The 14,350-nt window shown below is 43.0% G+C and overlaps 1 protein-coding gene across 1 annotated transcript in view; it reads left to right on the top strand.

Annotated features, from left to right (window-relative positions):
• Positions 1-14,350, top strand: part of HOMER2 (homer scaffold protein 2) — a 97,821-nt gene that overhangs the window by 25,748 nt on the left and 57,723 nt on the right. Inside the window, exon 2 of the mRNA XM_081839180.1 lies at positions 6,178-6,334. Coding sequence (XP_081695306.1) covers positions 6,178-6,334 — 157 coding nt within the window. The remainder of the gene's footprint in view (positions 1-6,177; positions 6,335-14,350) is intronic.

Genomic DNA, 14,350 nt, shown 5'->3' with positions numbered 1-14,350 from the left:
GAGGTCCGTTCTTAACCTGAAACTGTTCTTAACCTGAAGCGCCACTTTAGCTAATGGGGCCTCCTGCTGCTGCCACGCCACCAGAGCACGATTTCTGTTCTCATCCTGAAGCAAAGTTCTTAATCCGAGGTACTATTTCTGGGTTAGCAGAGTCTGTAACCTGAAGCATATGTAACCTGAAGTGTATGTAACCTGAGGTGCCACTGTATAGGGCAACTGTATATTTCTGCATTGCAGGGGGTTGCCTAGATGATTCTCAGGGTCCCTTCCAACGCTATGATGCATGATCATCTGGAGAGCTACAGGTTCCCTGCCCCTATACTAGCCACTCTGCCATGCTGGCTTATGCCTGGCTGTTGGGAATGTTTACAAACCCAGAACAGAGCATTTCAACTACCTTACCACCTGACACCTGGCATGCTTCTGAACACCTAAGTATGTTCAAATTACAATCAAATCATCAGATGTAAGCTTGTTCTTTAGCTAAAGGATAAATCTTGGGTATGTAGGCTTTTAAAAATCTGGCTCTGGTTCAGAAGCTGAAGGTGTACACAAGATGTAAGGCAGCTTGAGCAAGTGAAACTCTTTAAGAAGACTCGCCATTTGTTCCACCCACTGTTTTGTCATTATTGGATTTTCAGCTTTTTTCGTACATATACCATTTCTTCCCTTCCCCTGGCATTGTGGGTGTGTAGGATGCTTGGAGAAAATTCGCTATGTAGAGCTGTTTAATGAGGGCTGGTTTGGAAACGTTAAAAGCTGGTAACGTGTATGCTTGATGACAGTGGCCCTCATTATCTTTTGAAGGGGCCTCCATCCTTTCTTGGCACATTTGGAGTTTTGAGGAAGTTCAGTGGGTGCCAGTCACAAATAGTCACCACACCTTAAAAGTACAGAAACAGGCGGGTTTCCCCCTAATCAATAGACTGAGGCACGTACATCAGCCACCGCTGCACTTGGTCATAGGGAGAAGGTCTTTCACACTACCTCCATTCAGAAGGAAGAGGAAGGTGGGTGTCCTATCCTGGCATCCAGGAAAAGGTAGATTTGATGAAGGGACCGTGTTCTATGTAGGAGAAGCTGAGGAAGTGAATCAAAAGAGCAAGCAGTCTCATGCATCTTGGCTGTGAGTCCTGGAAGACCTGACCCCTGTCTTTCAGGCAGGCCTTTTCCAACCTGGCCTGGGAAGGCAGGGCCCGGACTGACTCCAGCTACAAAAGCTGAGGCCGCTGAACAGATGCTTGGGCTGGGGTGTTGTTAAGGGGTGTTTGTTGGCAGAGGGTGGTTGCTGTTAATTTTGTATCTTTATTTCAGGTGCTATGAGTCAGGTGGAAATTGCTCAGCCTGGTTGTGCACATTTTCATGTTTTGTTCATTGTTTATGAATACTAATGTTGTGTTTGTAGTTATGTCATTTTTTGTATGTTGTAAGCTGCCTTCAGCATGGTTTTAACTTTGGAAAGGTGGCATACAACTATACTGACATTGATTTTTGAGGACACATTTACTGAAGCCTTCTGCAGGCGCCTGGAGCTGCGTTGGTGACCCCTGATCTCTTGCGATAGGCTCAACACTTTCAAGTGTGTAGGCTTCATGGAGCCCCTGTTGAAAGAACTCCAGAGCTGCTATTGGTTTGAACACCAAGGTGTTAGAAGCATGGTGGTTCATCAGAGGGTTGATTTTCAAAACAGCACCACAACTCTTAGTTTCCCCAGATATGTTGTTGTTGTTTAGTTGTGTCTGACTCTTTGTGACCCCATGGACCAGAGCACACCAGGCACTCCTGTCTTCCACTGCCTCCCGCAGTTTGGTCAAACTCATGCTGGTAGCTTCGACACACTGTCCAACCATCTCATCCTCTGTTGTCCGCTTCTCCTTGTGCCCTCCATCTTTCCCAACATCAGGGTCTTTTCCAGGTTATCTACTCTTCTCATGAGGTGGCCAAAGTATTGGAGCCTCACAGCGGCGTAGTGTGGGTTGTCAGCACCCGGGGCAAGGCAAGTAATTTGCGCCCTCTAACCCGGGGCAAGGCAAGTAATTTGCACCCCCTAGCCCGGGGCAAGGCAAGTAATTTGCGCCTCTAACCCCTAACCTGCCGCCGCTGCCAGCTTCTTCTTGCTGCTGCCTGGGCTGGTTGGGTGTGGTTCTCTCCCACGCTGAGTGCTGCGCTGGGCGGCCGCTGCACTGTTCCCCCCCCCCAGATAGTCCCTCCCTCGCTCTCTCTCCGCTCCGCACCACAACACACGCCTGGCACCCTCCCCCTCCACAGTGGGCGGCGACCCGGCAGCTCGGATCGGATTCGCACAGCCAGCACTGTGAGAGAGAGTGAGTGAGCCAGGTAGGGGCAGAGAGCTGCGAGTGCGCCCCCCCAATGTTGTGCCCGGTGCGGCTGGCACCCCCTGCACCCCCCACACTACGCCACTGGAGCCTCAGCTTCAGGATCTGTCCTTCCAGTGAGCACTGGGGGCTGATTTCCTTCAGAATGGAGAGGTTTGATCTTCTTGCAGTTCATGGGACTCTCAAGAGTCTCCTCCAGCACCATAATTCAAAAGCATCAATTCTTCGGCAATCAGCCTTCTTTATGGTCCAGCTCTCACTTCCATACATCACTACTGGGAAAACCATAGCTTTAACTATACAGACCTTTGTTGGCAAGGTGATGTCTCTGCTTTTTAAGATGCTGTCTAGGTTTGTCATTGCTTTTCTCCCAAGAAGCAGGCATCTTTTAATTTTGTGACTGCTGTCACCATCTGCAGTGATCATGGAGCCCAAGAAAGTAAAATCTCACTGCCACCATTTCTTCCCCTTCTATTTGCCAGGAGGTGATGGGCCCAGTGGCCATGATCTTCGTTTTTTTGATGTTGAGCTTCAGACCATATTTTGCGCTCTCCTCTTTCACCCTCATTAAAAGGTTCTTTAATTCCTCCTCACTTTCTGCCATCAAGGTTGTGTCATCTGCATATCTGAGGTTGTTAATATTTCTTCCAGCAATCTTAATTCCGGCTTGGGATTCATCCAGCCCAGCCTTTCGCATGATGAATTCTGCATATAAGTTAAATAAGCAGGGAGACAACATACAGCCTTGTCATACTCCCTTCCCAATTTTTAACCAATCAGTTGTTCCATATCCAGTTCTAACTGTGGCTTCTTGTCCCACATAGAGATTTCTCAGGAGGCAGATGAGGTGATCAGGCACTCCCCAGATATACTTCACAAATAAAGATTGCTTCAATTAATGATCACCTGGCTCGTAATGATTTAAGTGCATACCCAGGTGTGTGGTGTAAATTAGTTGCTTTTCATCTAAAATAACTCTCACAATGACTTACGAAAAAGAAAACTTGTTATAATTTTTCCTGCATCAAGCAGCCTTGGGTAGAATGGTTGCCTGTTAAATGGTTAGCCTTCATGGCTCATTTAGAAGACGATAGACCTGATTGGGCCTTTGGAGAAGGGACTTAGCTCAGTGGTAGAGCATCTGTTTTGCATGCAAAAGGTCCTGAGTTCAGTGCCCAGCATCGCCAGGTAGGGATGGGAAAGACTCCTCCCTAAAACCCATTGCCAGTCAGTATAGACAATATTAGTCAGCCAGTATAGAGGGACGCGGGTGGCACTGTGGGTTAAACCACAGAGCCTGGGACTTGCCAATCAGAAGGTTGGCAGTTCGAATCCCCATGACGGGGTGAGCTCCTGTTGCTTGGTCCCTGCTCCTGCTCACCTAGCAGTTCGAAAGCATGCCAAGTGCAAGTAGATAAATAGGTACCGCTCCAGCGGGAAGGTAAACAGTGTTTCCGTGTGCTGCTCTGGTTTGCCAGAAGTGGCTTAGTCATGCTGGCCACATGACCTGGAAGCTGTACACCGGCTCCCTTGGCCAATAAAGTGAAATGAGCACCGCAACCCCAGAGTCAGTCACGACTGGACCTAATGGTCAGGGGTCCCTTTACCTTTACCTTATAGACAATATTGAGCTCACTTAACGAATCGTCTGACTTGATCTAAAGCAGTTTCCCATGTCCTTCCTCTGCCCTTAGCAAATATCTGTCAAAGAGCATTGTCTGTGTTTGCCTGCAATGAGTTTAGTCCATACGCCCCCCCCCCCACATTTATCTGATGAAAATAAGGTCATCATCATCATCAACAACAACACCTCTCCCATCTGACTGGGTTGCCCCAGCCACTCTGGGAGACTTTCAACATATATATAAGCACAATAAAACATTAAACATTTAAAAAGTCCCTATATAGGGCTGCCTTCAGATGTCTTCTAAAGGTTGTATAGTTATCTCCTTGGCTTGGGGTGTCACATAACTCCACCCCCCCCAACATTTCTCCGATGAAAATAGGGATGTCCTAAGGAAAAGTGGGACATTCCAGGATCAAATCAGAAACCGGGACAGCATCTGTAAATCTGGGACTGTCCCTGGAAAATAGGGACACTTGGGAGGGTCTTTTAGTCTGAGCCCCGTTAAAAGGTGGAGTTATGTGTCTATATCAAGGAGTGTTACTGCAGGGGGACATTTAAGGACAATGTTTTGGTTATTATGCATGTGGAGCCTTCTCTGCAGGTGTAAGAGCCTTTATCAAAAATTCTGCTTCAGTCATCCTTGATGACTAGAAACTGTTTCCTTATATCTGTATTGATGGCTCTTGGCTACTAGCTGTGGTCCACATCTTGCTTGATTAGGGGCTAGAGAAGAAACAGAAGAGCAGTTGTGTTGTGGTCAGTGAAGGAGAAATAAGTTTGAGTTGTGCAGCTGGCTGAATGTCCAAGAGCATTCTTTGTGTTCTGGAGACTTGATGGTTTTTTGGGGTGCCTGTGCTCAACACACACATGTGCACACACACATATGCTTGTTTGCAGCACGTTTTCTCTCTCTCCCTCTCTCCAGAAGGACGCTAACCTTAGTTTGTTTGTTTTTTAAACTGCCCTGGAACTTGTGGCACTTGGGAATGTTGAGGAAGAATACATATGTAGCTTTAAAATGAGCGCACTACATGTGGTTGATACCTCATACTCCTTTTTACTTTCGTAACTTGTACCGAGTCACTTACAAAAAGGCAAAGTAAAAGGGAGAATTGCAAGAATTGGTGGAAACTAGTTCTTTACTTGTTTGTGAGGAATACCTGCTATAAGAATCCTGCACCTGGAATGAAACCAAGAAGCAGAATTTTAATCCCCCAAACTGTGGATTTTTTAAATTAAGCTTTACTCTAGGGAACCTTTGCATTTTGTAGATAAAATGCATGACACAATCTTCTTCTCGACCACCTAGGTACTGGTCATTTTTATATGCGTGGATCTACATTGGAGATTGCTTATTAGAATGCAGAAGGGGATTGGGGAAGAATGATGGTGCTTCCTGTATGCCATTTGGCTGTTCACATTATATTCGAATTCATTTTATCTTCCTGCTGCATTAGCATTCACCAGAGCCACCTGCTTAGAAACGTGTGTTGTGTATTAAACTATGTACCTGAATTACAGTACTAAGCTTCAGTTGTCTCTGGTATTTGCACAAGGTAATTTCTAGCATTAGCTGAAAATACACACATTTGTCATAAAGTTGGCCACAGGTCTGGCTATGGGATGTTTTCCTGTTTTAAGTGTTGAAAATTTAAAAGCTTTAAAAATATATATTTTAAAAATAATTACCGTCTTTCAAAGTGGCAGCGGTAAGAGAATGTGATCATGGAGCACATAAGTATCTGACATATTTATTCCATCATCCTTTCAAGGATCTGATGATCCCTTCTCTTTACACGCACACACAACCATTTCTCTCAGAAGAAAACAGCTACTTAAACCTTATAACTTCACAGCTGTGAGTGGTGGGTGACACTTGCAGGAAAAGGAGCTGTGGAATTTGGCTATTTGGTAATAGTGTGGGAATTTAAGAAGAAGCAGCTCGGTGCTAGCAAGTTTTGACACTTCCCAGGATAAGGAGGAGGTAAAATATAAGGTGATATGGGTCAGAATAGGTATAAGACTTGAGTGGTGTAACTCTTTGCAGCTTTGCTCTCCTGCTTCAGAATTCCAGAGTTCTCATCTTGAGCTGTTTCAACACTGGGCTAGACTTGATCAATGTTACGTTGTTGATCAAGGGCAGAACAGACGCGGCATTTCCATCTTTCACAAACTCATGATGCATTCCATTTCTCCTGTCCCTCCCTATTCCAGAGAGCAGCCCATCTTCACCACCAGAGCGCATGTGTTCCAAATTGACCACACCACCAAGAAGAACTGGGTACCTGCAAGCAAGCAGGCTGTAACTGTTTCCTACTTCTATGACAGCACAAGAAACAGCTATCGGATAATCAGTGTGGATGGCACCAAGGTAGGAGGTTGGCGCAGATACATCTGGCATGCTTGCAGAATTGAAATATCACTGAAGTGGGAAAATTTGTATGAATGTGGCTCATGTACATTTCTCTCTCTCATTCATATATATATATATATATATATATATATATATATATATATATATGAAACTTTAATAGGCTTGTCCATATTTCATAAACTTTAGTTGTTGCAGGAAAGTTGGGGTGTATGGTTAATCATGAAAACGTATGCATTTCATTGGAAGAAAAGCATAGGATGACTTAGAAAGGCTTTTACTTACCAACTCACCTGATAGCCACAGGCAGCCAGGAATTTCTCGCAAGTGAGTGCTGGAGGAGGAGGGACAGACCTTTCTGTTCTTCAGTCTGTTTGGATTCCATCTGGCTGTGGAGGACAGGAAACCCATCTCTCCTTTACCAGTATGTTTGATAAAATGTAGGTTCCTCCCCCAATGATACACACAATGTTTGCTAAGAAGACAGCTGGCTGCTGAGAGTTCCCTATCCCATAATAACCCCTGGTGGCCAGCATGGAAAAACAGGCTACTAGTCTCTTACCAAACTAGTAAAACAAACAAACAAACAAACAAAAACAAACAAACAAACATCTCTATCAACTTTTTTGAGCTTATTTACAAGGCTGGAATAAGAGGTAGCTCGGTAAATTGTCTAGTAAGGTTCTCATATTGTGGCAATGGTGGAGCTCCTTTCAGTGCCTAGATGGGAAATTGCTGGGAGTTTTTGTTAAGCTGTTCTGTGGGTTCTTAAAGGAAGACATGAATTATGAGACTGTAATTTTAGTGTTGCAGAAAAGCTATGATCAGTAATAGCTCTCTGCTAACTGTATTTCATAAATACATTTTAATTGTGTGGGTGCCTTACTTAACCGTTTTGTTTAATGGACAAAGGGATGTTGCTTCTCTCTTTCTCCCCTCCCCCTTCCAAGCAGAATTGGTTGTAGAAACTTATTTTGGAGGTAAAAAGATGGGAGTTTTAGCTCAAGGTTTGCTTCTCTAGACAGAGAGATAGTGAATCTAAGAATCTCTTTGATACAGGATGTTGTTCTGGTTGGGTTTTTGCTGTTGTTGCAATACTTAGTATTATGACTTGAGCTTCCTAGGCTCAAGGTAACTTACAAAAACTGGCTGCAACCTTTGCCTCATTTTATGATCACAGCAGCGGTCTCTGGCGTCATTCAGGCATAGCAGCGAGCCATATGCCTGCAACATTGTCTCTCCTTGGGCCAGCCAATTGCTTACCTTATTTCTGTGTTTTAGGGAAATTATATATTGCTGTTGCTTGCAAACTGTGGTTTGCACAAGGCTTAGATTGCTCATTCACGCAGCACTAAACCATGGTTTGGCAGTAATGTCGCCTCCATCAGGAACCCTGTTTCTAAAGGTAATCAGGGATGTGACTTGATTTAGATGATTAATGTAGTGCTGTGAAATTTGACCCCAATGCCCTTGTAGTGAAACCCTGATATTTTAACATAAGAAGCTACCTTATACCATCAGTCTGTCTAGCTCAGTGTCGTCTACACTGACTGATGGTGGCTCTCCAGAGTTTCCAAACTCTGCTTGGAGATACCAGTTTGAAGCCGGGACCTTCTGCATATGAAACAGGTGTTCTGCCGCTTAGCTATGGCACTCCCCCAAGAGAAACGCAGGGAAGGTGTATGTGTAAAGACATCACAGAATAGAACATATGGAGGATTAGGAGGGGAAGGGTTTCTAACCTATTTTTAATACCACTTGGGCCAGTTAGAGTGCTAAATGCATAGGAGGGGTGAAGTTGTTGACTCATAGGAACCATAGCTGTCAACTTACAGATTTGAAAATAAGGGACCAGCAGCCTCGAAAACAAGGGATCAGCAGCCAAAATAAGGGATTTTAGTCAACCAGAAGCCAAACAAAGCCTCAAGTGGTGGTTCCCATAGTGCAGCAACCCGGCAAAGGGGATGCAGCAAGTAAACCACCGTCACCTCTCCGCTGGGAAGTGCTGAGCAAAGGCGAGTCCCCAGGCAACACGGCCGATTTGATCGGCACAAGGCATGCAAGCTCCACCCCCTGTCGTTCTTAGACTCCTTATTGGGTGAGCAGTGCAGCCATGCAACACAGTCAGAGCCTCCCTCCTCCCTGGCCGGCAGGGAGGGAGGGAGGGAGAGGAGCTGCTTCCTTTGAAACCCGGGAAATTTAAGGGACATCATCAATAAGGGACAGCAGCGGGACACGGCGCTGGGATAAGAGAGTTTCCTGCCAAATAAGGGACGCTTGACAGCTATGATAGGAACATGGAAACTGCCTTCTGCTGAGTCAGCCCACTGGTCCATCTAGGGCAGTACTTCCTACACCGACTGGCAGTGGGTTTCAGAGAAGGGGATATTTACATCTCCAGCTGGAGATGCCAGGAATTAAACCAGGGATCTTCTGCAGGTAAAGCTGGTGTTCTGCCTCTGTGTGCAGGGCAGGGTCAAATTCTCAACTTGAAACTGAGTGTCAGACAATTTCCAGGTTACCCATGAGCAATTCGTAGGCAGCCTAGAAGCTTGTTTCTCTTGCCCATCAGTTGCTGAGGGTAAAGAGGCATTTTGCACACCACACAAAAGCAAAATGTTGCAAAGGGGTTTGCCATCAAACATGCATTGACAGGGTGCTGCAGCCGGTTGTGTATGTTTGCACATGTGCTCACACACCCACGCTCATGCGTGCAAACTTGGTTGCCACCAGTGGTGCGCATTTAAAGCTGAGCATTTAAAAATGCTGAAAGCACAAGGTGCTTCAGTTTCAAGAGTATGGTGTGCAGGTTCTTTTAGGTGCAAGGGAACTTCTGGGGTAACACAACTTAAGTCACCCCGAAAGAAGGTATTAGAGCACTTAACATCACTTGAGTTTGTATGTGCACAGAAAATAGTAGAACTAGCTTGAAAGGCAATATACGGAGAACTGCATTAATCATTGCAACGCATCCCTGGTTGTATAACATTGTTATAATTATGCAATAATGCTTTTGGAAGTTGTATAGCGTGTGAGCGTGTGTGGCTATGACTATTACAAAATTCACCCACTTCTGAATTTGTTGCTGCTCCACTGGTTGTCACATTCATACTGTGCGCAGTTTGGGTTAGATAAATGGCAGGGAGAATGCTCAACTCTCCCCTCCCTGCTGTTGCTTTTTCTGTGGGAAGTGGCTTTTCCAGTTTTAAAAGGTTGCTAGCGTACTGTTGCATGCACCAACAATGGCCTTCTACCCTGAGGTAAATGGGAGTCTGTGTTATATACTCTGCAGGCTTGCTGTGAGTTCCAGTGTGCCTAGAATCTCCCGCTTAAAAAATAATAGCTGCATCTCTCAGAAAAGTTTGTCCTAAACTTGAAAATTGCACCTGATATGTGGCCATTTAATTCAGACCAGACTTTTTAAGTTTTGACAAGACCTGCTGAGTGCTACTGGTCTGTTGCCTAGGGTAGCATGTTGCAGGGGCTGCAAAAGAAAAACACTGGTAGATAGACAAGAAAATCTGCCTTTTTTGCTGCAAGTGAGGCAGGAGGCAGGCAGGCGTCTCTCTGAGTGTTAAGGATGTTTTGTTTGAAAGTGTTACTGTGGTTCATGGTGTGTGGTTGTGCACTCACTAATTCACCTTCCCTTCACATCTAAAAGCCCCCTTCACATGTTACCTGTGGGTAGAGACTATGGTGGAATCCACACACGTATAAAAACCGTTCTGAAAACGCTTTTTTTTAAAAGCCTTTTAAAAAATACATTGAATTTTCCATAAGGCTCACCATTGCCATCTAATTTCACATTGTATATTGCACTTAAAACACACTTAAAATGTTTTATTTGCAGTTGTGTAGCCGAGTCCCTAGAGAGTTTTTTCTGTTGTTTCAAAACACCACCACCACCACCACCAAAAAAATAATAATCAAAATACCAACCTGTGGAGCTTTTTTGTTCAAAGGCTACAGTGGGACAAGAGGGACGTATGCATGCGCAATGGGATGTGAAACTTATCTCAAACACTTTTCTTCACCTCTTGCTTGTCTGTCTCCAGCTTTCTTGTGGTGAAGCTAGGTGATAAATGTGGGTACCTGGAGTGCATAGCCTCCAACACTTGGCAGAGGAAAGTGGTACTCTTAATTTTAAGCTAGTTCAAAATTTGTTGATGTCATCCGACTTTCGGCTGCTGAGGCAGCTACTTCCATGTAATCTGTTGCCATGCCTTGCCACATTTTTTATTGATGTAATAACATCTCAATACATATTCGCCTTCAACCAGAAAGCACATTCCCACCTGGAGTTAGCATCAATTTGCACCAATTTGCATTTTCCTCCTTGTTGCCTCACCATCCATCTTATTCAGAATATTAACATCCAGACTACATTAGCAAGATTATGAGATTCAGTTCCCAGGTTGTATTTTGTCTAACCAAGTGATGCAACTGGCAGGTAAGTTCCATTGTCAGGAAAACATTCAATAGATTGTGGAGAAAATAGGGAATGTGCCTATTAATAGACCTAGTTTAGGGGCAGGGAATCTATTATACTGTTGGGAGATTGCTAGCTTGTGATGGGAAAGGCACCCGACTTTTTTATCTCTGGCACCTCCTTTTCTTCTTTTTCTTTCTTTTTTTTAAATAATTTTTATTCAATTTTTAAAACACATAATTAAAAGACAAACACATCACAAAACACAAACAAACAAATCTAACATAAATAAATTCATAATCTTATTTTCTTGTAACTTCTTTCAATCGACTTCCCCATACCTCCCTTTCGCTGCATCCTTATTTCAGAAAGAATTTTTTTAGCAACCCTTTAGTCAATTTATCCATTTAGTTCCCTTCATTAAATTCCCATAAATTTGTTGGTTACAGCTGTAATTCTCTGCTTCTTACCCCTTGACATCTTAACACTTTTTACAATTTCAATTTTACAACAGTTTTTAAGATATATTTTAAATTTCTTCCAGTCTTCTTCCACTGCCTCTTTCCCCTGGTCACGAATTCTGCCGGTCATCTCTGCCAGTCCCATAAAGTCCATGACCTTTGTCTGCCATTCTTCCAGAGTAGGTAGTTCTTGCATCTTCCAATACTTTGCCAGAAGAATTCTTGCTGCAGTAGTAGCATACATAAAGAAAATCCTATCCTTCTTTGGCACCAATTGGCCAACCATGCCCAGGAGAAAAGCCTCTGGTTTCTTAATAAATGTCCATTTAAGGACTTTCTTAATTTCATTATAGATCATTTCCCAGAATGCTTTCACCCTCGGGCAGGTCCACCATAGGTGATAGAAGGTACCTTCGTTCTCATTACATTTCCAACTCTGGCACCTCCTTTTCCCTCTCCTTGCCACCTGTCTGAAATTATGCTGAGGATTACATGCAGACCACCTCTAGACTTGTCAAATGGGGAAGGCTCCCATTAATGCTATTTATCTTGGCATTGACAGAACAACCTTTCTAGATAAGACTACATATAATCCAGGTCCCTTTTGCGACAGCAGTTAGTGGTACAGAGTACCAGACCCTTTAATCAATCTATGACTACTATCACCTCATTTTTATTTTTCACAGAAAAGGCAATGCATATAATAGCTACATGTAGTGTTTCATGATAGCTCTTGACCACAAGAAAAACACCAGTAAAATCACTTGATCCCCCCCCCCCAGAAATCATCACCAATTAATTCATTAATATACTGCTTTATGCTGCAATAGACCTCTAGATGGTTTACAAGCATAAAAGCCAATTGCACAACCTCAGAAATGTTAAACATCCATAATTAAAATACACAATTAAGATACACAATAAAACAATCCCATTAAAATATAAACACACATAATTAAAATATGCAATGAAGCAATTCCATTAAAGCATGGTTACAGAGAAACTTTCCACTGTGACTAAGAAATTATTTTTGTTCTTTTACTAATGAGCATCCTTGCTGCTTCAATAGGGATGTACTAAAAGTCAAAGAAAGACACATTAAAAGACATAGAATCCACTTTGTGTATGTGTGTATTTACTATGGCATATGAGAGTGAAGATGAGTGTAGTACTTACAGATCAGTAGGACTGATTTGAAAGAACCTCTCTACACTGGACACATTGCCCTTTCAGAGCAAACTGAAAAACCAGTTCCCCTCCTATTAAACACCCATTTACTCAGCTTAGAAATTCTTCAAGCATAATTGGAAATCTGGCTGGTAAATTATTTAACAGATCAACAAATGGCCACCTTTGTGCTTGCATATCAGGCCAGATTGAAGACACTGTGCTATGTATATTGTGTTGCCATTTGATACAGCTCATCTATATCAAAGAATTTTCCAAGGGGCCAATCAGATGTTTTCAAAATTATATGGTGGCTGATGGTTGTAAGACAAGTTTGTTACCTACCGGGTAGTTTTATATGCACTTAATCCGCATGAAGGTTCTGGACTAATTTTTGGACCCCAAACAGTGTTGTCTGCCAGGGGGATTTTAAAATCTAAATTATTTTGGAGAATGTTGCGATTTTAAGTTTTGATGATTTGCAGTTCCGAAAACTGATTTTTAAAAAACTTTGTCTTCGATCAATGTGCTTTTGTGATTCTTATACTGTAACAATCATTGCCTACGCACAATTAAAAACTGACAGACTTGACAGTTGGTTCAACATTCAACTTGTACTGGAACATTTTAAGGCATTTTTACCCCAGGATGGGTTCACGGGAAATAATGCAACTTGTAATGCAAGTTGCAATGCCAAACTTGCAAACCAGATGAAGAACATGCTGCGAGGACTCTTAACTTGTGTCTTTGTTACCTGATAAAAAGGAATATTGCAGGTAAAAGAGAGGGGGAGAATTAACAGAGGAATTATTCTGGAGAAAAGGCATGAGCTCATGAAAATTACTGCACAGCGCATGGGGAAAACTACACACCAGACAGCTCATTAAAATCGACCTACATTGTTATTCCTTCAGAACAACGGTGACCTAAAAGGATGCAGATTTGAAAGAGCACAAGCAGTTGCCTTCTTTTACCCTTGAGAGCCATGCAAAGGACAAGGCTGCCCAAACTTCTTTTTGTTCTAATCAAGTTACCTGTTGTTACCTGTTGAAAAAAATAACTGCAGCACTGAATAGCTGGCCTCAGACAAATTAACTTCTGTGGACTGCAGGGAGAACAAGTAGATTTTTTCATTCCATAATGGAATATAGAAGTATATATTGCACTGAGCACTTCATGGGTGGATCTACACATGGGGGGGGGGAATGCTATAAAAAGCCAGAAATTAAATAATTATAAGAAAAGAAAAAAAACCCTATGTAAAAAAGTTATAGAAATGTTTTGTGCTCTCTGGCACCATCTGGTGTTGCATGCTTATAATGCATTCAGATCACTTTTTTTTCCAATGTAGCTGAGTCCCAAGCTGTTTGAAGTCTTTCAGCTTGGTGTGCTTACTGAGAAATTTGGCTTTCTCACAAAAGGGTGGAAGGAGATTTCATTAATTTTAAATTAGCGTGTTGTCCTACCTCCCAGGGTGGTACTGACTGAGATTAGAACACTTACATGATGGTTTGGTTATGTTTTTAGATGTTTTAAATTGTTTTTAAATGTTCTAATCATGTTTCATTTTGTTTTTAATTGTACTGTTTTATCACTGAATTTATCTTTGAGCTGTTCTAGTGTTGAAAGAGGGTGAAGCGATCTCTTACCACACTATACATGATTATATAAATGTCATGTCTCCTCTGAATCATCTTGCTTTCTAAATGAAAAGTGCAAATGTTGCAGCCCTTTCTTCGCAGAGAAGGCATCTCATCCTCTTGAACATGTTAGTTGCTCTTTTCTAGCTGTACAACTTACCTTTTTTGAGGTGGCACAATTAGAATTACGCACAGTCCTGCACATACAGTGGTGCCTCGCAAGACGAAAAGAATCCGTTCCGCGAGTCTCTTCGTCTAGCGGTTTTTTCGTCTTGCGAAGCAAGCCCATTGACGGCTTAGCGGATTAGCGCTATTAGCG

This window comes from Podarcis erhardii, assembly GCF_964252035.2.
Source record: "Podarcis erhardii genome assembly, chromosome: 14".
NCBI classification, from domain to species: Eukaryota; Metazoa; Chordata; class Lepidosauria; order Squamata; family Lacertidae; genus Podarcis; species Podarcis erhardii.
The sequence above is the reverse complement of the archived record's forward strand: the minus strand, read 5'-3'. Positions and strand labels throughout refer to the sequence as shown.